General features: G+C 41.1%; 2 protein-coding genes across 2 annotated transcripts; one reads left to right on the top strand and one right to left on the bottom strand.

The window, feature by feature from the left end:
* Positions 1-4601: 4601 nt before the first annotated feature.
* LOC135085379 (uncharacterized) lies at positions 4602-6957 on the bottom strand. Its single transcript, XM_063980166.1, has 4 exons — positions 6534-6957; positions 6126-6216; positions 5317-5435; positions 4602-4930 (listed from the first exon to the last, which is right to left on the bottom strand). The coding sequence occupies exons 1-4, from the start codon at positions 6673-6675 to the stop codon at positions 4755-4757; spliced, it is 528 nt and encodes a 175-aa protein (XP_063836236.1). The 5' UTR covers positions 6676-6957; the 3' UTR covers positions 4602-4754.
* Positions 6958-7497: 540 nt separating this feature from the next.
* Positions 7498-25045, top strand: LOC135085140 (uncharacterized). Its single transcript, XM_063979896.1, has 14 exons — positions 7498-7943; positions 11580-11702; positions 13206-13347; positions 14065-14240; positions 14777-14856; positions 15590-15675; positions 16970-17087; positions 18157-18296; positions 18891-19007; positions 21168-21282; positions 22395-22461; positions 23189-23318; positions 24447-24531; positions 24940-25045. Exons 1-14 carry the CDS (start codon positions 7656-7658, stop codon positions 25043-25045), a joined length of 1773 nt encoding a protein of 590 aa, XP_063835966.1. The 5' UTR covers positions 7498-7655.
* The last annotated feature ends 1320 nt before the right edge of the window (positions 25046-26365 follow it).

Below are 26365 nucleotides of genomic sequence, written 5' to 3'. Positions count from 1 at the left end.
CTTTATGCAGATTAGATGACAATAGGTACAATATTGTGGTACCAGCTGATCTGATGATGGGACTGGAACCTTCCAGTTCCAGTGGCCACCTGGCCAAAGGAACTCCTAAACGAAACGGTGGAATCACATCGAGTTTGGGTTCATTGGATTTGTCTTTTCGAGATCTTTAAGTGCTAGATAATGTCCAGGGTCCTAATGATGGAGTCAGGAGGTGGCCATAGGAACTCCTAAACGAAACGGCGGAAACTCATCGAGTTTGGGTTCGTTGGATTTGTCTTTTCGAGCACTTTAATGCTAGATGATGTCCAGGGTCCTGATGATTCCTGTTAGTAATTAAAAGCGTGTTTTTAGTTTTTTAAACTGTTTTTTACATTTGACATTAAGGGCATATTTCACAATCGCTTAGTAAGGGCCTGTTTCGCCACTTCTGGATAAGTTGTGGATAGCCTGTAATTTGACACATTTTTATATAAAATACGTGCTAGCTAGATTGATCTTAGTCTGTACGAGATTAGAATGGTTCTCAAACAGCTGAAAAACAACAAAGCACCGTAATCACGGCTGAGCTTCTGAAAGCAGATGGAACGCCGGTACTAAAGGCTTTTCAGAAGCTGTTCGATTCCGTCATCCTCAAGGGAATTACGCCTACGGCATGGCAAAGAAGTATGGTGATACTCCTCGTCAAAAAAGGCAACAAAACCTTGTTGAAGAATTATAGACCCATTTCGCTTCTGAGCCATATCTACAAGCTGTTTTTGATAGTCATTACGAATTGTCACGCTAGCAGGCTTGACAACTTTCAGCCCCCCGAACAAGCCGGTTTCTGAAAAGGCTTTTTAGTACCATAGACCATAATAATATACGCTACGGCAGATTATACGGAAGATCAAGGAGTATAATCAGCCACTTTGCGTTTGTGAACTATGAGAAAGCCTTCGATTCGATTGAGACATGGGCACTATAAGCAGTGCTGCAGTCTCTCCAACTGTGCCAAATTGACTATCGATACATTGAAGTGTTGAAAGGCTTGTACAAACATGCCATAGTAACAGTCCGTTTCAAGATCAGGACCCGAAACCTATCCAGTTGCAGCGAGGGGTGAGACAGGGAGACGTCATCACCACCGCCCTAGAAGATATTTTTAAGCTTCTGGGCTGGAGCGGATTTAGCAGAAAGATCTAGGCACAATGCTTGATGGCCTCAATAGAGTCTCTCAACAAGTGGGTCTCAAAATGACCATGGACAAGATTTAAAAATCATGTCTAAAAACCGTGTTGCACCCACTCCACTAAAAGTTGGAGACTACACTCGAAGTTGTTGACAACAATGTATACCTGGGACAAACAGTCCAGTTAGGTATGTCCAACTTCGAAAAAAAAAAAGGTCAATCATCGAATCCAGCTCGGTTGGACAGCCTTCGGGAAGCTTCACGATATTTTCACGCGGCGTCTCCGTCGCGTCACCGCTCCGCTTTAAATCCGCTTTGAATCCGCTTGAAATCCGCCAGAGTGGCAAGGGCCTTAAAACTCAGAGGCACACTCATGTTCAAATACCGTAGGCGAGTCCTAAAGCCGCGCTACGCGTTCGCCACGAAAAGAGTGAGCAAGACAGCAATATTTCACTCACACGTTTCATGCCTTGTTTATAACGACTAGTCTTAACGCCCAGTTAATAAAACATCGAAGCATTACAAATAATACCACATATAAACAACAAAATTAAAATTAAAACTAAATGTATTCTGTCGAGAACACTGAGAATATTCCCGGGAGCGTTCTCGGTTCTCGAGAATATTCTCACTGGGAATATTGCCGGGAACGAGAACTTTCTCAGCGGCACATCTCTAATTACAACTAAATGGCTGTATATTGTATTTTAAATTTGAAGACTTATAAATAGGATCCTCCTATGCAATACCTACCTAAAATGTAATAAATAAGGTATTTAAATAAATACATTCAAAATTGTGAGTGAACCGGTGTTGTTACAGGGCACGGCTTTAAAAGAGTACGTAGATTAGATAGTTATTCAAATTCAAAACGTTTATTGCATTATAATTATGTTGTTGCAAAATAGAGGTATACATGTGACGCAATAGAGGGCGCTGTCGGACACTATCACACACACATACCAACCGATTTTAGTTAGTTTGAAACCCAGGGTTACAGGGCAAAACATAAAATATTTTTTTCAGTTTTTGAAAGGCGCGTTAAAATCTTTCGGTTTTAGTCTAAAATTCACGCGAAGTCGCGGAGAAACACTAATACAACCCGGTCGTGTTAACTGCGCACCTGGCGGTCGTGACGTCACATCGCCGCTCGGTACGGAAGAGGCGAGCGCGGGTGAGTGCGAGGGAGTCGCATTTCAGCGAGGTTCAAGTGCGTATAGTCTGGTCTGCGAGCACGTAGAATTTTGTCCAATGACCCCAACCTACCCATCCTTATCGCTCGCGCGTAATTATATTGCTGTCGCGACTGTGCGACGGGCGCCCGCAGTGAGTGTACGAGCGCGACAAAATTATACGTGCTCACAGACCGGGCTTTAGCTAGCTTGATCGGGCTGTATAGTTTAACGAGGTTAGCTACAACAGCGCCATCTACTTAGTTCTATAACTTCGTAAAACCGTGCCCCAGTTTATTATGTGTAAAGTATATTATGTAAAAACGTTATAATGATATTACAACAGTTTTAAAATCTATATCTTCCTATGGAATCACACGTTATGGAAGCATTAACTAATATGGCTATAGCTGGCATTGTTTCATTTAGATTATATTTCAGTGTTTTATACTATTTAAACCATCATTAAAGGACATAGTAGACTTATCAACTCGGAAAGGGATCAGCGTATCGCCTTTCGCGCGCTGTCAACTACGAGGCGTTTATATTACGGTGCGGATAAGTGTGCGTTGCAGTATGGAGTTTGATACAAATAATAAAAACGGGACTATTCCCGACTCTCGTTCCCACCGCTGCAACTCCTGTGTAGCCAGGATCTACAGCTTGACCGCCACAAAAACCCAACCAATGAAGGTCCTTTGTCCCGGGGGAAAGTTAAACTGTCATTGGACCCGCAACGAAATTAATCATACAAATAATACTGACCGCCTCGAGTTGATACGGTTACGATCCCATTCCAAGTTGATGAGTGTGCTATGACTTCAGCCTTCACTGCAGGAGCACGACCCTCTCTAATACCAGAGGCAAATGGAGGATTTGGCATACACTGCCCACGCTGGCCAGACGGGTTGGGGAGGCCTGATGTTCGCATATTTGTCCCTTAGTCGCTTACGACATCTACGGGACGAATGTATGTATGTATAATGAAACTTAATTTATTTACATTTAATTTAAATGTAATCTAAATGAAACAGATGTGCAGCACATTTTGCTATATAGGCACTATTGGTTGAAAAGCGGTTTTTAAAGCTATGAAATATTTTATTCTATGACTTTACGCTCAGTTTTAATTTTTTAATTCAACAATTTAAATTATCTTTAAAATGTGTAACTGAATTTGGACTAAAATCTCTCAAAACTTGTACTCAAAATTAGTACGTTTATTCAGTACTAGATGGCGCTTTATGTGATAAAGAACTCATTCTTCTTTATCACATAAAGCGCCATCTAGTTTTGGTCATTCTCAAAATTAAGTATGACGAAGTAGGAACACAACAAAATTAGAATTTGAACTTATGTTGAACAAAAAAATTGAACATTTTCGGCGTCGTCAAATTATCATATCGAAGCCATATTTTTCAGCTTCAATGAAAATGGTAGAATAGTAGAAAAATCAAATTCACCAATTGGCGCCACTGTTGAGTTAGTTCCTGTCTCTCACCAGTGGTGCCACCTAGCGATCGCAAATACGGTAGCTCATTAGACCTATAGATTAAATTGGAGACCTTCAGGGAGTTAGTAAGAAAAACCTACTTAAGCAATGACTTTTTTAAGTACTTTACCTAAAATTTTAGTCTCAGATCACTTTTGCTTAAAATTAACACAATAAATTGTCTTTAGCATCTGAAATGAGATCGCAACAGTAGGTACAGTCAGGGTCAAATAGCTCGTGACACCCAAAGTGGCCAAAACATTGAAAACACAACCTTATTCCAATTGAAACAAAGACTGGTGTTGCGAACTTATTGGCTGCTTTGGGTGTCAGGAACTATTTGACGCTGACTATACGCTCGATAGCACATTAACATGCCCCAATGGGTTTTGACTTTTATCATCTTTGGTTTAAGTTCCAAATTGTACAATGCCACAAACCTAAAAGTGAAAATACTGTCAAAGTTACAAATAAAGGACAACTGCGAAACTGCTCCAACAAAGTTTCTTAATTATCTACCCATCCCACTCACAAATAGCGAGATTCTGGTACGACTGACAGGGACAGATAGAGAATACAGAAACAGAGTTAGATAGTGTTGCCATGCTGGATTATTTGACAGCAAACTAATTAAATACAAGTGCTTGTTTCGTTACTACAGGCATCGTCAAATGGTTCGTGGTACCCAAAGTGGCTAAAAACGTCTTTATTCCAATTGGAATACACATTGTCAACTTTTTGGCCACTTTGGGTGTCACCTAATTTGATGCTGACTGTACATTAAAATCGTGCGTAAAACTAAGTGTGTCACAATACTAACAAGTGTTTGTGGCACAGAATCATTTTTTACTGTCAATAAAATACCTATTCTACCAAATTAGTTACTCACAGTCAATATTTTTCTACTACAGCAACACCACAATCAGACGTGCTTGTTTTTGACGGTGTTGCCAGGTTTTCTTCTTCGGAAGTTCCCCATTTGTCGGAGGATTTGTGTGTTTTCATCGTCCACTTCTCTGTCCATGCCAGAGATGCCTGGTATTTGGCCAAAGAGCTTCAGTTTGCTTGGTAGGTATATCAGTCCTAGTAAGGTTATAACTGAAAAAAAAAGTCTATTTCACACAACCATACAAATAGTATTAGAGTTCTTGCAAGTCAGAAACGAAAAATCTTTAGGTGCAATGCAACCTGGGACCTCCTCTACATGGAATTTTGATATGGCTTGTCTAGTTCCAGTCACCCTGTAACTAATAATAGTAACTAATAATATTGAAAATACATAAAATTGCATATACCAGCTTTTGCCCATGTGAAATAAAGGCTTTGTGTGTATTTCAGTATGTAACAGAAAGATCAATAATGTAGTTTTCTAAATGATGAAAGAATTCCCTGTAATTACATAGTTTATTTGTTTCTTAAACAAACTAACAATATTATAAACTTTACGTCTTTATAATATTACTGTAGATAATATAGATACTTACTGTTTAATATACAAGGGAATACAATGTAAAAGTTCAGATCTGTAGAGTGGTAGTAGAACGCTTCGCTGAAGTACATTATAATTGTCAACGTCAGCGACCAGTAACCCATGGATACGATTCTGAAATTAATAAAGTTATGTTTCAACTGATAAAGAAAATCATGTCTTAATTCAATACTTTATAAAAAACATTTTTATGGCAAAATGTAATGCCTAGATGCTTGCTAGAATGCTCAAATTTCAAGACTAAAAGGGGATTGGTAGAACCTTTATGGCATATCTATTTGCCTACCATTTAATATATGTATTTTTAAAATTACATGGGCATGTGGATTTGCCATGCCAGCTTCATAATAAAATGTTCAAACTCCTAGATTGGTGTACGTAGTATTTATTATTATTCTGTGGTATAAGTCCAAACCAACCACCATCTGGGAATCAAACCCACACCCTTTATAACTTTTAAATACATAAAATCTAGTTATAGGCCTTGTAGGGTAAAGCAAGTAGGAAAGCCTCCTCTTTTCTTAATTAGGATAATATTAAATGATGAAAATGAAAAAAATGAAAAATATTTTATTGACACTTAGTAAGAATGTTACAAGTAGTTGGGGAATTCCTCTCTTTAAGTAACCTGTATTGAGAGGAATCCACTCTTTCGTCACATCCATAGATGTTCTAATCTTACATTATGAAAATATTACCCACTTAATAACAAACACACAACACAAAATAATAAAGGTTTACATTACCGAGGTTTGGGATATTAGCTACTTTAATATTAATTAGGATACAAATTTATATACTTACGGTCTGTAGTGTATGTAGAGAGTGCAGTGTATAAGCGCTAATGCTTTGAGTACGGAGTACATTCCCAGCATGCGAGATATTGTGAAATCTCCTGAAATACATGTAAACATTTTTTAATAATTAGTTTTTCAGTTAAGATTAGTCTTAAATATGTACTATATTAATTTGTTTTTTGTAAGTTCACATTAGATTGCATGTGTAATTAATTTACATTCATCTTGTATTAAAACTATTAAAATCCAGCTGTTTATAGACTTCAATGTGTATTAATACGGCATATTGTCGGCTATTAATCCAAATGTTATTATCCTTTATCACATATAAACTTAAGTTCGCTGCAAATTTCTAATTAGCATGTTACTTGCCAATAAGAATAATTAATTACAGTTATTTATAACCTGTACTCACCATCTAACTGTTCGCTGTCCCCGCTGTTGCTCAAAAACGACCTCCTTTCAATATACGACCGGCCTGCGGTCCCCAAATCCATGAATGCCACGAACGCTATCCATCCCCGAAATGCATACAAAACTTTATTTTGCACAGCCATACTTAACTACAACTAACTTGGACAGGTTACTTCCAGCTCAGAACACCGCTATGACCTAAATAGAAGGCCTAATTATATCTATAACACCATCTTCGAGTAAAGAAAGAACACACAACTTTTCACTAAGAAATAATAGAGTTATCACACTGTTTCTGACAAAACTAGATGGTTTTGTAAAGCGAAGTTTATGCGTGAGCTCTAGCGTGCATCGCATTGCGGCATTTTACCTGCAATATATGTTTTTCGTGTAAAATTATAATTAGATGTAAATATAACCTCTCACGGCGCAGGCTCAGTATCAACATCAAAAATGTCGCTGTCAAATCTGTTATTTCAACGATTGAACTCATAGAGAAAAGTAATACATAGGAAAATTGAACTTGGGTAGTAATCGTTTGAGCAATATAATGACCGAGAATACCAACTTTTTTATTTTGAACAACGCCATCTAGTGCTGAATAGCGAGAACTATTTGAAAGCTGAAAGCACAGATTACTGTTAGGGGTCCAATGTGGGGTCCAAAAAACTCATGTTTGGTTAGAAATATAATGCGATTATTACTAATACATAATGCAATCACCAAAACATGGTTTTCAGTGTTTTTTGTAACTTTAATAATTAATTAATTTTGTATTATTGGAATTTTCCACAGTTGACAGATTATCATACTAGATATTTGAGTAGGTATATGAAATGTTTGAGATGTAGAATGTTTTCCTCACTACTAAATTCAGTCGGTTATTAATAGTGTTGCCATGCACAATAATGTTACGTTATCCCGTCGCGACTAATCAAAAAAGCACCTAAAAATATCGTCGCCATATTGGTATTGTCAAAAAGTTCGGGATATATCAGTGCCGATGAAAAAATGGTTTCACGTCTAATAGCGTTTGAATTATCGCTAATTGAGTGATCTAATACAATCTGCTGTGACTTTAGATGTTTCGTTCATCGACTCGGTTGTGTTATTTGGTTCGTGAATGATGTTTCCCATGGAGAAATGTGCGGGGCATACTGGCACGGGGAGTACTGAGGTGCAGGGTGGTGAACTATTCGCCGGCGGAGGCGAAGGGTTGGTGAAGGAAGGTGTTCTATCTGACGAGGTGGCATCCGCGGTGGCGGCGGTGTCTGACGAGATCGGCGACATCCTGAAGGATGAGTTAGATGCAGACACTGAGCTCGCAGACCTTAGCGCGGAGCTGGGACTCCTCGCTGGCTTAGCGGACGGCGAACAGTCGCAGGATTTCCCCTCACTGTTCGAAATAGCCGTAAGTTAACATGGCGCACATTCTTCTGTCTCATTTACGCACTTTCCCACGGTCGTACATCGTAGTACTTGCTATTTCTGATGGTTTCGATCGGTGTCAATGAACTTTTCAATACTGCTAACTTTTAGGCACATGCTGGCACATGTCAACTGGAAATCTTGATTGATTCAAAGTTAATTTGGTCCCCTGTTCTTATTCTTCATGAGTAAGTAGTTCTCTGTCTCAAACATAAGTTTGTTTTGACAATACTCACAGAGTCACACCACACACTAGTAAAATCTGACCAAAACATGTGTGCATGGAGAATATTTACACCTTTCCAGTAGCTTTTGCTTAAAAGTTAGGTTTTGTATAAAATTTCTAATTAGTATCATCATCTATGCAACATTAGTATAAAAGTACCTACTTATATGCACATCCAGATTCAGAACTAGTTTTCAAACAGAAATAATGTCATAAGATAAGAGAAGATAAGAATTAGTTCAAAAGTTACAGATTCTACGATATAACCTTTTTCTCACTTCAGTTTTCCAATTTACCCACTTTCTCACTGCATTAACTTCTATTTAGCTATATGTGTAGATAGAAATTCAAAGATTTATTTCGAACATCTTTTAGTTAAAAGTTGTTGTTATTTGTACGAGTGGTTATTTTTATTACTTTTTAGATTACCTACTAAAAAAAACTTCACAAGAGTCAATAAAGATGTGATATTAAGAGAATTTAAGACAAGATTAATGGTTAAATATAAATAAATTATCATATTGAAACTCTGGAAAAAGTAATTAGTTATTTAGGTACCAACTTTTTAATATTCTTATTTGAATTTTGAAAATATGTCAAACCAATTTAAATATCTGTTAATCAACTCAGTCGATTACATTTGTTTTAATTTTACATTATCATCTGATAATGTTTCCTATTTTCCACCATAAATGGATAACTTGAATGAATTCACAACATAATTTACTTTGTTCCTGCATCTAAACTTGTTCAGAAACAATTTGGACTCCAAACTGATACTTAACATTTATAAACGTCTTTGCTAATTATAAAAAGGCAAGTAAGTTTGTGGTTTTATAAATCTCTGGAATTACTGAAAAGATTTTGAATATTCTTTCATCAGAGCTGCATTATTACTCAGTGATATAGGCTGAAACCTTTCTGCGAGAGAGGAATTGAATTAGGAAAGTCAAGTCTTCCAGTAACTTGGCCCACTTGTAGCTTGGTCCATAGGCCAAGTCGTTGAAATAGTTTTTCTTCCAGTGACTGAGCCCGTCTATAAGATTCTCAAGTAGATTTCTGTTGATTTGGTATTTATTTGGTAATTAAATATTGAAACAAATAACTTGGCCCATGGACCAAGCTAAAAGTAGGCCAAGTCACTGGAAGACTCGAAAGTCATGGGCAAAAGCTAGTAAATTATGTAATTGATAAGATTGTATAATTTGTGATAATATTATTATCATGCAGTAATCTATTTTTGATGAAAGACAAAAAATCAAAACAAATAGTAAATGAATGATACTTATAACAAACATTATGAATTCATTAGTAGACCTAATGAATATTTCCAAAAGTAATTAAACTGGATACCTGCCAGAGTTTGAATGGAAATATGCCAGGTCTGGCAGCTTATAATCTGTCTTCTTTACTATTAGTTTGTTGTTAAAATGACAACTTGTATAAAGTCAAAGTTAAGGTCATACCAGACTTATCAACTTGGAAAGGGATCAACACAGTATCGCCTTTCGCGCGCTGTCAACTTGGGCAACTGGGCCTTTACGTTACGGTGCGGATAAGTGTGCGTTGCAGTATGGAGTTTCAAACAAAGAATACTGACCGCCTCGAGTTGATACGGTTACAATCCCTTTGCGGGTTGATAAATGTGCTACGTCATTTAATGTGGACAGTTGGCGGTGTAGAATAGGACCCCTCCTTCTCTTCCCGTGGATGTTTTAAAGGCGACAATATGAGAACATAAAGTCTCCCCATCTTAGCCAAAAAATGTTTTTGAAAAAATCCTGAACAATTGAAACTAAAATGTGAAAGCTAAACGAAAGATATTCTTTTGAATGGTTGATCACTGTTTTAACTTATAATTATCTACTTATTTCTGAGTACAAGCTATAAAATACAAGTAATTTAATAAAAATAACTGCAATTTGTGTCTAGAAATGCAAGTGTCAGGTAAATCACTAATTAATTGACTGACACAGTTGAGTATAATAATAGTTTATGGCATTTTAATGTAGTAATAAAGAATATTTTACAATTTATATTGATGTAAATATTTTGCACTTAATTTGATAAAGTAAAAACATAAGTATGCTTGCATTATTGTAATGTTTTTGTACTGAAAAAAGAATTGTAGGTATTTTATCATGAAAAATTCTACTGAGTAGTGCCTCATTTTCTTACAAAAACTAGCTGTCAAATCGACACCGCCACCGCGATACGAATTTGTGATTTTCGTTCGTCGTCTAGTCGCGTTGTAGTTGAAAATATTTAGCGCAATCGGGGCCCTAATTGTGTTCAAAACACTTCTCCTCTCTGTTCCGCTCTGCTCTGCCTTGGTGGAAACCAGGCCTTAGTCCTTACCCATGATACCCATCGCATTTCAAGTCCAAAAGTCTTACAAATACCCATGCGATATTGCAATGGCCATCCTTGTATAAACAGGGCTCGACATGTTATCAAAACATCGAATCTACATTGGAAATTGACATCAAGTATCTACCTACTACTTATTCATGCATGCAGTTTAAAATTGATCAGTTTTTGAGGGCGAAGTCGCCGTTATGTATTATGAAAGATGATGGATACTCTTCTTATAATAAAGTATGCTCGACGCTCGTGGCCTCCTCTGCGTGCTGACACTGTGAACACTGTCGCACTTTGTACAATAAAAAAAAATTGATTTCTCATTGAAAGCATAAAATTATGAACTTCCCATGCAAACTTTCAGCACTATTTCTTCTCCTTTATGTTATGTTCTTTTCTAAATGCCATTTAGCTTCAAATTAAGCTGCGTGAAATTAATTGTGCTATCTAGGCAGTAGGAAAACGTATCAGATAGTTCCTTTTGCAATTGTATTAGCAGTATTAAGTAATAAATAATAAAACAAACTGAACCTGGTCTGGTCTTTACAATCCGATGGAGCTAACTGCGCAACTTGCTGGAATGCGACTCACCCGCGCTCGTCCTATCTGTACCCGAGCGTCGATGTGACGTCACGGCAACCAGGTGCGCCGTTAACTCGACCGGGTTGTGTGTAGTTGTTTTCTCATATTAGGGATGCAAAAATCACTCATCTATACTAACACTAATTACTAATAATATTATAAAGCTGAAGAGTTTGTTTGTTTGTTTACTTGAACGCGCTAATCTCCGGAACTACTGGTCCGATTTGAAAAATTCTTTCAGTGTTAGATAGCCCATTTATCGAGGAAGGCTATAAGCTACATACAACATCACGCTACGATCAATAGGAGCAGAGCAATAATGAAAAATGTTGCGAAAACGGGTATTCACGCGTACGAAGTCGCAGGCACAGCTAGTTTTCTATAGGTTACATTGACGTTACCCACTTTTGTTCCTCACACTCCTGTTGAACCGTACATCAACTCTTCCAGATGGGTCACCGAGGCTCGGGGTCCGGTTCGTCGTCATCTTCTTGGTCGGGGGGCCGGGGGGGCCGCCGCCCCGCGCGCCCCCAGCGGGTCACGAGACGACGCCCCATCGCTAAAGGGAAGGATGTGAGTGCTTCTGTGTGTTTTCTTCTTTTTAAGCTAAAGACTTCCACAAAGGCAATCCTCTGATGGTCCAAGCAGCGCCCCATGGTGCTGGTTAAAGGCCTCCCCCAAGGATCCAGGAGACGCCCTCTCGCTATGGGGAAGGATGTGAGTGTATCTTCTTCTCTTCTTGTTTTCTTCTCTACCTAGACATCCGCTACAGGTCAAAGGAAACGGGAAAAAATGTGAATCGTATCTTTTTTTCAACAATGAGACGTCTTCTGCAGGATAAAGACCTCCCCCAAGGATCCAGAAGACGTCCCATTTCTACGCGAGTCGTCTTTTTCTTGTCGACCTAAAGACTTCCACTGCCGAACAAAAGCCTCCCCATGGATCCAGGAAGCGCCCGATCACCAAGGGGAAGGATTCTTCTTTAGGTAAAGATGTCCACTATTGGACAGAGGACCCCCCAAGATTACGTTGTTGTCTCGTTGTCCTGGTGGTCAAAGGGCCCCCAGCGGGTCACGAGACGACGCCCCATCGCTAAAGGGAAGGATGTAAGTGTTCTTATTCTTAAGCTAGAGAGGTCCCTACGGGACAGAGGACCCCCCAAGATTACGTCGTTGTTTCGTTGTCCTGGCGGTCAGAGGGCCCCAGCGGGTCACGAGACGACGCCCCATCGCTAAAGGGAAGGATGTGAGTGCTTCTGTGTGTTTTCTTCTTCTTTTTAAGCTGAAGACTTCCACAAAGACAATTCTCTGATGGTCCAAGAAGCGCCCCATGGGTAAGGGGCGGGTATTTTTCTTCTCTTAAGCTACACACGTCCAGTGCTGGTCAAAGTCCTCCCCCAAGGATCTCCACCTCGCTATGGGGAAGGACACAAGAAAAGATGTGAGTCGTATCTTATTTTCAACTATTTCAACATAGACACGTCTTCTGCAGGATAAAAACCTCCCCCAAGGATTTCTTAGTGTCTTCTTTGCTCTTGTTCTTGTTGACCTAAAGACTCCCACTGCTGAACAAAAACCTCCCCTAAGGATCCAGGAGATGTTCCATTGCCAAGGGGAAAAATGTAACCATATCCTTCTTTTTCTCAACCCAAAGATGTCCACTGCTAGACATAGGCCACCCCCAAGGATTTCCACAATGGTCTGTCCAGTCCAGGTTCTTCCCGCGACATTCGTTCGTCAATCCATCAAGAGGCATTATGTCTCCCGGCCTCTGGACCACTATAGAACTTTTCTGCCCCATCGGCCATTAGTTCTACGAGCTATGTTCAGTGGCGGCGTAGCATGAGTTGGCACCGGGGGCGATAACCCCCCCGTCATAAGTCCTAAGGCACCAAAGTATCATGACATAAACCGTAGACTTTTGCCATGCAGAGAGAGTACTAATCTGCGCGACTTGTGTCACCCCCTGATGCTTGGCACCCGGGGCGGACCGCCGCTAAGCCGCTACTGGCTATGTTACTTAAGTTTTCAATTCGGCTGCGATAATGAACCCTAATCTACCCATGATTGTCGCCAGATGTGCCGGCGCCGCGCCGCCGCCGCCCGCCGCGCGATATCGATGCGCGTGCGCCGCGCCGACGCGTCCGACGCCTCCGATGCGTCCGACGTCGGCGCGGACTCCGATTCCGACGACCAGTGGACGGAGCTTGACGACCAATGTGAGTGGTGGATCTAAAATCGTACAAAATCCTTTTGATTGTCGATCGGAACGTGGATGATGATGATTTTAACATGAATTACTCGTTGCTTAGTCACAAGTAGCAACGAAAGCATGACACTGAAAAGACATTGACTCTTAAATGCTGTTTATTTTATTTGCTAAATCAGTAACTACTCAGAACTCGTACTCGGACTCTAACTCGGAGCATGGATGTTATGGATATCCGTAACCGTAACCGAAACTATCGGATATGCGAAATAAAAAAAATATCCGTAACTGTAACCGAAACCAATTCAAAAGTTTCGGATAAAGGTAGTCTAAATCATAATATTTTTTAATATTTGTTACTTGTCTGGCGTTCCCTGGCACCATCTAATATCCCCGCCTGTTTTACCTTTATCATAGGTGTCGTCAGGGTGTGTGGGTCGGAAAGGGTGGTGCGGAAATTATACGAAACTTTCGGATAATCTGAAATGGTTTCATATCCGAAACCGGTATAATATTATTGTAATATCCGTAACCGTATTATCCATAACCGAAACTTCATATCCATAACATCCCTGAGATCGTGGAAGAGGCCCTAAGTGTGTGTCTATAGCTGGCTCGACGTACAAATCTTCCTTGAACCTCGGTAAACTAGAGAGTCGTACTCCTGCAGAGGAAACCAAATGACTTGATGATGATTCTGATGATAATGATTATTTTACTACTACAGCTGGCTCAACGGACAGCTCATCCCTCAAAGACGCCATGAAGGATGCAATCAGCATGGACTGCTTTGAAGGAACCGCCTGCCCGCCGGCCATGGGCCAGTTCCTGCTGCCACTCCTGGGAGCAGACCCCGCGACACCGCGCGCAGACTTCCTGGTGCGCCACGAGGACATCCTGCAGGTACGGGACAATACGGGGTCCTGGGAGCTAACCCCGTGACGCGGAACGCTTCCTCGTGTCGACATATTGTTTCGTTTCAGCTAAAAGACCTACACTGCTAAACACCACTCCTTCAAATGAATACCTACTTATGGTTTAAATTTCATCTTGTGGGATCCACCATCATATGGCCAGGAAATACATTCTGGTCCAGGGGAGGCGGCATTCTGACTCAGGGGAAGCAAATATTCTGGCTATGAAAAGGGGGGCATTGTGATCCAGGGGAAGGGAAGCATTCTGCCTCGGAGGAAGGGGGCATTTTAGCAACGAAGAGGAGGGCATTCTGATCCAAGGAAAGGGGGGTATACTGTCCCGGAAGATGCAGGCATTCTGGCCCGAGGAGGGTGACATTCTGGTTCAGGGCTGGTTCACCCCCCCACTGGGTCAGGTCAGAAGTCAGATTCAGGGGGAGCAGTTGCCTGCTTGTCAGATTTATATGATACGACAACAATAAGAATGTAGTAGTAACATACATTTACTGTATCATTTTTCCACAGCTGCTGGCATCAGCAGAGGAGAGCGTTCGTGACGAAGCGCCGAGAGAGGATGACGCGCCAGCGGAGCCCCAGCCTGACGTGTGAGTTCATTAACGTACCACAATCTCTTGTAAAAACAATTTCAATTACAAATTAAAGCTCAGCCAAACTGACGCGAGCAGAGGCGTCGGCGATGGCGACCACTGCGCGTGCATAGGCCAATGATACAATACGTAGGACGTCCTGTCTTTGAACATACTCTTGAATAATAAACCACTACATTTTTATCACGGAAAAAAATTATCAGGTTATGTAGAAATGTGTGAAAAATTTAATTTTGGGAGAAAATTTTGAGTAACTTTATTTAACTTTTTTTTTTGCATAAATAGGATCAGTATCAATAACTCATTACCCAGAATTTTTTATTTCAGTGATAATAATGTAGTGGTGTATAAAGTCTGTAACCCAAATACCCCAAAAACACCAAAGCCCACTGTACACAGTCCATATGAAAGTTACATAATTATGACGATAGGCCGTTCTGTGAACTCAAATTTGATTGTTTTTTTAGGCGAGCAATCGTCAACTTATGACGTGCGGTTTATGTGGACAGTGGCTCAGTTCTAGCGACCCATTTCCGTTTTTTTTTTCGCTCGCTCTCATCAAACGACAATTCTTTGCGATAGAACGAGACGACATGACCACGAATGGGTGGGTAGATGGAACTGTGGCCCATAGTACAGTGTTTCATGTAATAAACAAAGGCTCATAGCAGGCCGAAATTCACGCGGGAAGCCGCGGGAAAAAACTTATAATTATCTTTATCTCCCGCAGGCCGGAGGAAGAGGTCCCGTTCACTCCCGAGGATGAGCCTCCCATCACTCCCGAAGAGGAGGCGGCACTCTTGCATCTCGTGTGCGGTACGTAACACTACACTCTCCTTGAAGAATTTATTATTACTTTTATGTTTTTTTATCCACAACGAGGAAGCTCTTAGCCCGTATCTCACCTGATGGTAAGTGATGATCAGGCCGAAGGTGGAAGCGAGCTTCACCAGGAATCCTCAACCACGGAGGAACTGGCTATCTTACCTCTAACTACCGGAACACAAAAATGCTGTTAACATCGTTGTTATGGCGACGGACTTAGGTAAGATGGTGGTAGCTAGCCAGGCGGGCTTATAACAAGCCCTGCCACCAACCAAACCGAACAGAAAAATCTGCCCCTACTGGGAATCGAACCCGGGACCTCTGCGTCTGAAGCAGGTGGGCTTACCACCAAACCACAAGGGCGGTTAAGTTTAGTTAAATACATAAAATGCTATTATGTGTTAAAGTTTCTTGGACCGACGACAGCATGAAGGAAGCAGGAAGGCGCTGGACGCAGGCCGCTACCAACCGGGCAACATGGAAAGCATTGGGGGAGGCCTATGTTCAGCAGTGGACGTCCTTTGGCTGAGATGATGATGATGATGATTAAAGTTTCTTGTTGGCTACGGGACTATTCTCACCTCTCGTTCCCACCACTGCGACTCCTGTGTAGCCAGGATCTACAGCTTGACCGTCAATAACCCAACCAGTGAAGGTCAAGTTTGTCCCGGGGGGATGATAAACTGTCATTGGACCCGCAACGAAATTAGAAGAACATAGGAGTTCGAAACTAAGGTTCGACTTTCCTTCCATGCACAGTGGATGACAGGTCATCAATTATGGGGATCTATCTTGTGATGTATAAATAGGCTAGTTTCCTAAAAAAATTTTTTAGTCCGTCAATTTTAATATAAAAGAATGTGTATCCAATAGACACATATATTTTTAATTGTCAATCAAACAAATAATTACAAAGTCATAGTGCGTTGAAGTTCCGCGCGACGTCACAAAGTGCTGCACTTTTACGCACTCACTGACGTCACGGGCCTTTTCTTTAGAACTTTGGCACGCTTTATCTCTTTTCATTTTCATTAGTTTTAAAAAGTGAAAAATAAGTGTCGAGCAGTTTTTTACTTTCTTGCTTTTTTACCCAAGAAACATCCCTATTACCTGCCAATAATATTTTTCTTGATGGCTAAGTTCGTTAACGAGCGAAAGCATCGCTATTAACGCGCGTTAGCCGCATTTGCAACGCACTACTAACGCGCGACTGCATCGCTACAAAAAGTCGCCGTGGGCGAGGGCCCTAATGTACCAATCTCAAGCGTTTTTTTTTTGTCATCAGAAGAGTCACCAGAGACGGAAGAGGACAAACTCGTACCGGTGTCGGATTGGCTGCTGGGCGTCTACCACTCGTGGTGCGAGACCAGCGCTCTAATGTACACCCTCGTCGGCAGTAACATGTGAGTTGTAATTTGGTAAAGCCTGGCCCGTGAGCACGTAGAATCCCGTCCAATGACCCCAAGCTACCCATCCTTATCGCTCGCGCGTAATTATATTGCTGTCGCGACTGTGCGACGGGCGCCCGCAGTGAGTGTGCGAGCGCGACAGCAACATAATTACGCGCGATCGATAAGGATGGGTAGCTTGGGGTCATTGGACAAAATTCTACGTGCTCCCGGACCAGACTATACCAACAATAAACGAGGTTTAAAAACTCATTTATTTTTGCAAATAGGCTTTTAAAAAGCACTTTTACACATCCCAGTATTAACTCTACCACTGCTTCGGGACAATAAATGGGCCAGTGCTGAGAAGAAGCAGCGCAAGAAACTCTAGTCACTATTGTCAGCCTCCTTTTCAAGGGTTTACAGTCTTTAAAATATACAAATTATAGTCATAAGTATTGATGCGAGCTAGGTAGTTAAACATTCCAAACATTTTTATCTTTTATATAATCATCAACTTTATAGTAGCCCTTTTGATATGTGCTTTAAATTTATGAATTGTCTTTGACACCTCACGCGTGTCATAAGTGTGCCGTACAAAATCTATGAAAGAATCGCATTTCGCAAGTCGTGAGTTGACGTAATAGGAGGTCTATCGGATTTGCATTCACCAGGATGGTGCCACTTTAGAGTAAGGTTCTGTCACAGTGGCAGATCGCCAGTAGTGGTGCCAACTGTTAGTAAAAAAAACAATAACTTTAATTGACTGGTGGTATCCTCTATCTTAAAAAAATCAGCATCAAAATCCGTTGCGTAGTTTTTATGTTCTAAGCATACATAGGGACAGACAGGGTAAAGCTACTTTGTTTTATACTATGAGTAGTGATTGTTGTTGTTGCTTAAGTTTTTTTTTTGTTAGTAGCAATCATTTTGTAGTTACGGAAGAGTGGCTCCTTCTGACACAGGTGCAAATGCACTTAAAAGAATGAGTCAACCTTTGTTTTTAGTTATAAGAAACTTTGGTACTGAAATAAAGTTATTTATTTATTTATTTATTTTATTAATGGTAACTTTTTGTTTCCAGGAGCGTCGAGATGCTGACCTCCGAATGGATGTACCGGGCTCGCTTCGGGTGCCACTGTCGTGCTTGCGTGTGCCTCGCAATCGGTGCGCGTCCGCTGCACGCCTTCGTGCGCCGCGTGCTGCGCGCGTTGCACGCTGACGGTACGTGACACACTACGCGGGTCTTGAGCGTGACACATTGGACGTGTCATGACCGTGATTCACTAGTCGTGCCATGAGTGTGACCCACTAGGTGTGTCATAATCGTGACTTACCAGGCGGGTTAACTCCGTAATGCACTACGCGTGTCATAAGCGTGACAATAGGCGTGTTATGAGCGTGAGTCACTAGGCGTGTCATGAGCGTGACGCACCACGCAAATCAAACGTGACACCACGCGTACTGCGTGTCAAATCCGTGACACCAGGCATGTCATCCCAGTGTGTGTAAGCTTGACGGCCGTTGCGTATCATAAGCGTGACATCCCAGGCATGTCGTGAGCGTGACACCACGCGTGTCATAAGCCTGACTCACTAGGCGTGTCATAAGCCTGACTCACTAGGCGTGTCATAAGCGTGACACCCCGCGCGTGTCATGAGCGTGACACCTCTCGCGTGTCATAAGCGTGGCACCCCTCGCGTGTCAAGAGCATGACTCACCATGCATGTCATAATCATGACACCTCACGCGTGTCATCGACATGACTCACCACGCGTGTCACGAAACCGACTGAAACATTAATGGTGTTTATTCCAGGGTCAGCAGAGTGCGCACGCGCCGCCGCGTGCATGGTGCGTGCTTTAGGCGCGTGCGGCGCGCGTCGGTGGGACCTACCACGCCTACGACGCCTGCCCGCCGCCGCTGCCGCCGCTGGTATGTAGTAACAGTGATAGGATGTCCACTGTTGGACATAGTGACAATGATTTGATTCCAGCGCCTTCTACTACCTTTATGAGGTCATGTGTCTACTTTGTTTAGAACGTTCCACGCTGCGCTTGTAACCTTGCTGTCCCATCGACGTGTTATGTGCCCTGCCAAATACCACGTCAACTATAGTCTGGTCTGCGAGCACGTAGAATTTTGTCCAATGACCCCAAGCTATGCTACCCATCCTTATCGCTCGCGCGTAATTATGTTGTTTGCGCGCTCGCACACTTACTGCGGGCGCCCGTCGCACAGTCGCGACAGCAATATAATTACGCGCGAGCGATAAAGATGGGTAGCTTGGGGTCGTTGGACGAAATTCTACGTGCTCGGCGACCAGACTTTAGCTTTTCGACTTCGTACGCGTACGCGTTTTTGTAACATTTTTCTTTACTGCTCCGCCCCTATTGGCTGTAGGGTGATTTTATACAGTGTGTCCGGGCATGTAGTGATCAAACTTTAAAGGCGTAATCTATGGACAATTTCATCAATGAAAATACTTCAAATTTGGGGCCTGACCCATTTCTCGAAAAATTACATCGATTTAAGTTTTTAATTTTTAGTTTTCACCTCTTCCCTTAAAAACAAGTGCGCACGCGACATGCGAAAATGCACTGCCTGAAAGAATCACTCAGCCTATTCCGATTACTACGGAAACCGCTGGGAAGGGGTATCTTTGTTCAACAATTATGTCGAAACTAATAGACGTAGACTAATAAATTTACATTCGTTTTGTAGAATAACTCAAATACTAAAAATACAATGCAAATAAAACATACCTTAACGACCTGGTTTTTCTTGTGTTGGAAAATAACTGAAAAAGAAGTGAAAAAAGTAATGTATTTTTCTAATTAAATCCATTCTTACTCCCATAAAATGTATGAAACTTGTGTCTGCTTTCTTCTTCTACTAATAGATAATTTTATTGGCTATCGCATGATATAAAATACTTGCCTATTAATGTTAAGTTACCCACGCTTTCACTTCTTTTTTAAAGAAGAGGTGTAAACTAAAAATTAAAAACTTAAATCGATGTAATTTTTCGAGAAATGGGTCAGGCCCCAAATTAGAAGTATTTTCATCGATTAAATTGTCCATAGATTACGCCCTTAAAGTTTGATCACTACATGCCCGGACACACTGTATATTGTGGAAACGATAAGTGATCTCACTCGATTATTTCTAAACTATACAAGATGACTCGTCTACAGCTAGATCGACCAGTGGCGGTCAAGTTTCTTCCAGGGGAAAGTTGGTAGTCACTGAAAATAGAGCTACATACAATACATTTTCGTTTTATGATTCGTTCCGGGACTCAAAAATGTATTTTAGTGTTAGAATGCCGTTTTATGATCCAAATTCAAATACATAGTTTATTCAGTACATAGGCCCTTTCAAGGGCACTTATACACGTCCCAAATATAGCTTGCCCTACCACCACTTCGGGACAACATATGGGCGGGTGCTAATGCCAGTTTTCACCATCAATCCCTAATTTTTAATTGACGCTTAACAGGAATTTAATTTTCAAAGGGGTCACTTTAAAATTAGGGATTGATGGTGAAAACGGGCATCAGTCACCTTTGTCAGCGTCTTTTTCAATAAAATACAGCCATTTATAACTCACAAGATTCGTTCCGTGAATCAAAATGTACTGTAAAGGGTTAATTTATCGTTTCACGATAGTATTTAACACTGCAGTACACGCGCCCCTTTTATTACACGAATACACGCGCGGCCTATTCTGGTAAGCCAATTTAAAATCACTGTAAATCAGTTTGTAAGCAATTTATAATTAGAATAATTAAGTAAATGATAAAAGTGTTTATTATAGTTATTTTATAATCAAAGTTTCTTTATATAACTATTTGGGATCAAACATTATAAACAGATTTAAAAGTAGTAAATTTTTTGGACCAAAATTGCACTCTGAGACCAATGTTAACAAAAAAAAAATGACTGAAAAAATATGATTAGTTTTTTATCTGTCATAGTATTCATGTAAGCAACTCTGGCGCAAGTTTTCAAAAAGTTATAGCGTAAAATGTTACCCTGGTCTACTATAGTAGTCCGCGCGTGTACTCTAGTGTTAATTGTTTCTCCCTACAGCCGAGTCGATAGTCCACGAGGAGCTGGTCCGGCTGTCGCAGCAGAGTGACATCGCGGAGGAAATCGTGACTAAAATCTGCCTGTGCCGGGGGTTCGACAAGCCGCTTGAAAAGGAGTGAGTACATACTTACAACCCACACACACTAAGGGCTATATTTCACCGGGACACCATGGCGGCGCAACCAGTCGCCGCTACCTACAAAATGTATACAGCTTTGCGCAACCAAACGGACACCAGGTGAGTATAACTCTCTATAGAGCTGTATAAATTTTGTTGGTAGCCGGCGACTGGTTGCGCCGCCATTGTGTCCCGGTGAAATATAACCCTAAGGCTAAGAACTCACGGCGCGATTTTCACCCGCGCCCGCGGCGGTTGCGGGCCCGCAGCTTCTGTAGAATACAGATACTTATGTAAAAACTAATGCACAACTCACGATGCGGTTTTCGCCCGCAGCGGGCGACCATTTTGTACCAGTGACTTAGCACGCGGGTGAGTTCTTAGAATAATCGCGCAAATAACCGCGTCGTGAGTTTTGAAATAAAACCGCAATTCCACAACCGCCGTGGGCGCGGGTTAAAATCGCGCCGTGAGTTCTTAGCCTAACGGGGGGTGCGAGGGAGAATCGAATTCCTGTGAGGTGCGCAGTTAATTCGATCGGGTTGTACAGTCGCGGAATGAAAAGGTTCGTCACCTTAGTGTCGGTTTTTGCTTGCACTAGGTACTGTAAGAGTCAAACCTGCCAACATAATCGTGCAAGAAACAGTGCTGCTAACATTTAAATAAATATGACGTTTGCTAACGAATAAGGTTTTGCTTGATTATTTTTCTATCCCATCAGTGCAATGTTACAAAATGTAGTTTTTTTATTTAATAGATAATGGCAGGTTGAACCAACAAGAAGGTTTTAGTTTATCAATCATAATAATCTTCTTGACAAGTAAATCGTCAAACAACTTTGATCTGAATAATTTTGAACTTTACTGACGAACAGTTAAAGATTATTTTCTCTAACTCGAGATTATTCTGTAACATAGTTTCAAAAGGTAATATGTGCTCGCGATTCGTTGAAGGAATCAATTTGAAAACTGACGAACCTTTTCATTCCGCGACTGTACTTAACTTTCCAAAAACGCATCTTTCAAAATCTACTTAATTGATATGCCTAAAATAGCAAGCATTATTTTTTCTGTCGTAAATTTTGCCTGACATGCCGTTTCTAATTTCAGGTACGCCATGGAAAGGTTCTGCAGGATACTGGAGAACTTCAAGGCTGCTTCTAATATCAACTTCAAGGTAAATTGCTTTTTTGTATCACTAGATTCTGTCTGTTATTTTTCCCGCGTGAATTTTTAGTGTAATAAGGTTATCAATCTATTTTCTTACTGATATTCCAACAGAGTAGAATAGTAGTGGCCTAAATTACTTGATGATGATGAGGAAAATGAAGTTTTATTCGAGAAATTATTGTGTTGTATCGCTGTCACCCTTATAATCACCGTATTCCGGATTGAATAGGGTTTTTACATAAATTTTTATATTAATGTGGCATAGTCAAGTACGTAGAACAGACGGCCGATACGGCAGCTGGGTTCTGAAATGGAGGCCGCGTAGCGATGACCTCATAAAATTAGCAGGAAGGCGCTGGATGCAGGCCGCTACCAGCCGGGCGATGAGGAAATCATTGGGGGAGGTCTATGTTCAGCAGTGGACGTCCTGTGGCTGAAATGATGATGATGATATTATCTGCGTGTAAGCCGTGTGGTGACGGCAGAGTAGAAATTTGTCATCAACCCCTACTCTTCCCACGAGTGTCGTAAGAGGCGACTTAGGGACTACACATCAAACAGAGAACGGGCAGCAGCGCTCTCTGAAAAACACCAATCTTTTGAACTGCGATCTCCAACCCGCCTGCCCAGCTTGGGGATTATGGCAAAACCCTCCACTATAGTAGAGGAGGCTCATAGTCCAGCAGTGGACAGTGAAGGGCTGTTGATGATGATGATGACGATCTTATCTGCAGGTGGAGATGATCCCCATAGACGGCTCAGCGGCCCCGGGCTACGTGTTAGCGCGGACGTTGCATCCGCAGAAACACGGCAGCACCAGCGAGCGGCTGCACGACATTCACGCGCGGAGCACGCCGCACACCGGTGAGTGAGGGAGAAAGAGATAACGGGACTATTCCCACCTCTCGTTTCCACCACTTCAACTCCTGTGTAGCCAGGATCTACAGCTTGACCGCCACAAAAAACCCAACCAATGAAGGCCAAGTTTGTCCCGGGGGAAAGTTAAACTGTCATTGGACCCGCAACGAAATTAATCAGAAGAACATAGGACTTCGAAATTATGGTTCGACTTCCCTCCATTGCAAAGCGGATGACAGGTGACAAATGAAGGTTTAAAACATTTAAGAAAAGATAATGCACCACGCACAATAAGTATCAATTAAGGGGGCCTTTCTTTTGAGCAATTCGCAACTACCTCCCAATTATTTTTTTTTAGTAATAGAGGATTTTGGGTTGTACTTACCATGAGCACGTCGCTATAAGTACGCCATAAACTATTCTCTCTTTTTCTCCCCGTATCCCTCAATCCTATCTCTCTGTCCCTCTCTTCCATATCTCCCTCTGATCTCTCTCTTTTCTCTAGCTCAGCCTCTCCTATCTGTACCTTCCTGTCTCCTTCCCTCTCACTTTCTCTCTTTACGCTACGATCCCTCTTCTCTACCGCCTCTCTCTCCTTCCCCTCTCCTATCTAGCTCTACCTGTCTCCCTCCCCCCTAATCTCTCCTGTAGCTCTCGCATCTCTTTCTTCTCTCCTCTCTCTTTCCACGCTACGAGATAGAGAGGGAACATTTAAGGAGGGCTTTGCTTATAAGTCGCGCAACGAAAGTTGAGACGAACACCCACTGATGTAATATTTGAATACAGTATACACAAATCAGTCAGAATATACAAGACGTCAGCGCTTCAAGCGTATATTAATAGGTACTTATAGTTCTTGCAACTCACAAAGGCGAGTGAGCTTTACTTGTGTGTGTACGTGTACATGCACATAACTATAGTATAATGTGTATCAAAACTTTTAGAAACGAACAGTAGCGAGCCACCACACATGTAAAGCTCACTCGCCTTCGTGAATTGCAACAACTATGTAACCTAACCTTGCGTTGATTGCTGAACTCTAGCTGCGCGACTTATACTTTTCAACAATTTGTAACATCACCCTGTATGTTTTTAACGTACATTTCGATACTGACCCCATGTTATTTCTACCAGTGAACGCGTGGGCGGGCTACAAGCACAGCTGCGACTGTCTAACGCCGCGGACGCTGTGCTCGCAGCAACGGAAGCAGCTACTGAGGTTTGTACCGCATTTGCATTGTTGTGAAAGATTAAGGTCGTCGCACATTTATCAACCTGGAAAGGGATCGTAACCGTATCAACTCGAGGCGGGTATTCTTTGTATGAAACTTCATACTGCAACGCACACTTGCGCACCGTAATGTAAACGTTTCGCCTCGAGGTTGACAGCGTGCGAAAGGCGATGACAAATCGCGAAAGGGGTTGATCCCTTCCCGAGTTGGTAAGTCTGCTATGAACTTTATTAAAGTTACAGTCAAAACTCATAACCGGTCAAAACCAATTTTGACTGCAAAATTCAAGCAAAATTGGTTTTGACTCATACCGAAACACAAACGATGCTGGTGACATGCAATAAAATTATTTGAATTTGACATTAACCAACCAAACATTAACCTTCCGCGGACAGTTCGTACTGTTCCAGGATATCGTTCTTCGGGATGATGCAGGCGGTCAACCAGTTTCAAGACTCCAAGTGTGAGGCCGAGGACACCCATCACCTCGATGATAAGTGAGTGATCACCATCGCTGTTCTCTTTGACAATAGGGACTGTGTATGTATACCATGTTGCTTAGACTATTCGTGGTAAAATCTCATTTATTAGATGCTCAGTTTCCCTATGTGAGAATTAAAATATTATGTTTGTTTTTATTAATGTTATCTATTTTTCAACCGACTTCAAAAAAGGAGGAGGTTATCAATTCGACCCGTATGTTTTTTTTTTTTTTTTTTTTCTATGTTTGTTACGCGATAACTCCGCCAATTATGAACCGATTTGAACAAATCTTTTTTCGGCGTATAGGTAATACCTCAAGGGTGGTCCCATTTAAATTTAATAATAGAAAAAACAACCCCCAAGGGTGGAAAATTGGGGATGAACTTTTTTATACGCAATATCTCCGCCGATTATAAATCAATTTGAACGATTATTTTTTTGTTGAATAGGTATTATCAAAAGGGTGGTTTCATGCGAATTTGAAGAAAATATTTTACCCCCAAGGGTGGAAAATTGGGGTTGAACTTTTTTATACGCAATATTTTTAATTTTTAGTTTTTTTTTGTGTTCACGCATTTGAAGTCGGTTTTATTTTTTTCAAAAGTTAATTATTAAAAGTACATACTTTACCGTAAAATTGTGAATACCGTTAGATTATAATCTGACATAGTTAGATTACAGTCCAACCTTTATTTTAGAATTAGAATTAAAAGAATTGCCATACCTCATACTTACAGAACTGATGGCCGTTAGGATGAAAAGTTCTCCAGTAGTGACCATGGACCAAAAGACGTAGAGAGGATTGACGATCTACTGAAGATCACGAGATGTAGCGTGTCGGTCCGGTCGTTGTAGAAAGCCTTTGTCCATCTTTAGACGTCATTTGGTTGAATCAAATATGAATAGGATGATAATGTGTCTCAGAGATCATAATATAAACTATAGTAAGGCCAACAAGAAGCGATACCAAATGTAAACAAACCCAATGTCATGGTCATTTGTAATTTTAGCAGGGGTGCATAACTTTTTAATAGTTAGATTACATATTTTTGTAGACAATATAGTTTTAAAAAATGTCTGTCAAACCATAAAAATAGATGTTTTATCGATTTTTTTTAAAATTATTGTTTAATGTAGATTTAAATTAAATAACAAGAATAATAATAACATTTCTGCCTCAAATGTGCCCGGTATACCGTATACACCGGTTGCCATACGGCAACAGGCCTACCCCTTTTTCATAGAGACTTAAATATATCGGAATAATAAAATAAGATCCGACAAGTAACAGATTCACCCTCTTGAATTGCAACAACTATGTATACTAAAATGGATGTC

Source organism: Ostrinia nubilalis, chromosome 28 (genome assembly GCF_963855985.1).
Source record: "Ostrinia nubilalis chromosome 28, ilOstNubi1.1, whole genome shotgun sequence".
Lineage (NCBI taxonomy): Eukaryota > Metazoa > Arthropoda > Insecta > Lepidoptera > Crambidae > Ostrinia > Ostrinia nubilalis.
The sequence above is the reverse complement of the archived record's forward strand: the minus strand, read 5'-3'. Positions and strand labels throughout refer to the sequence as shown.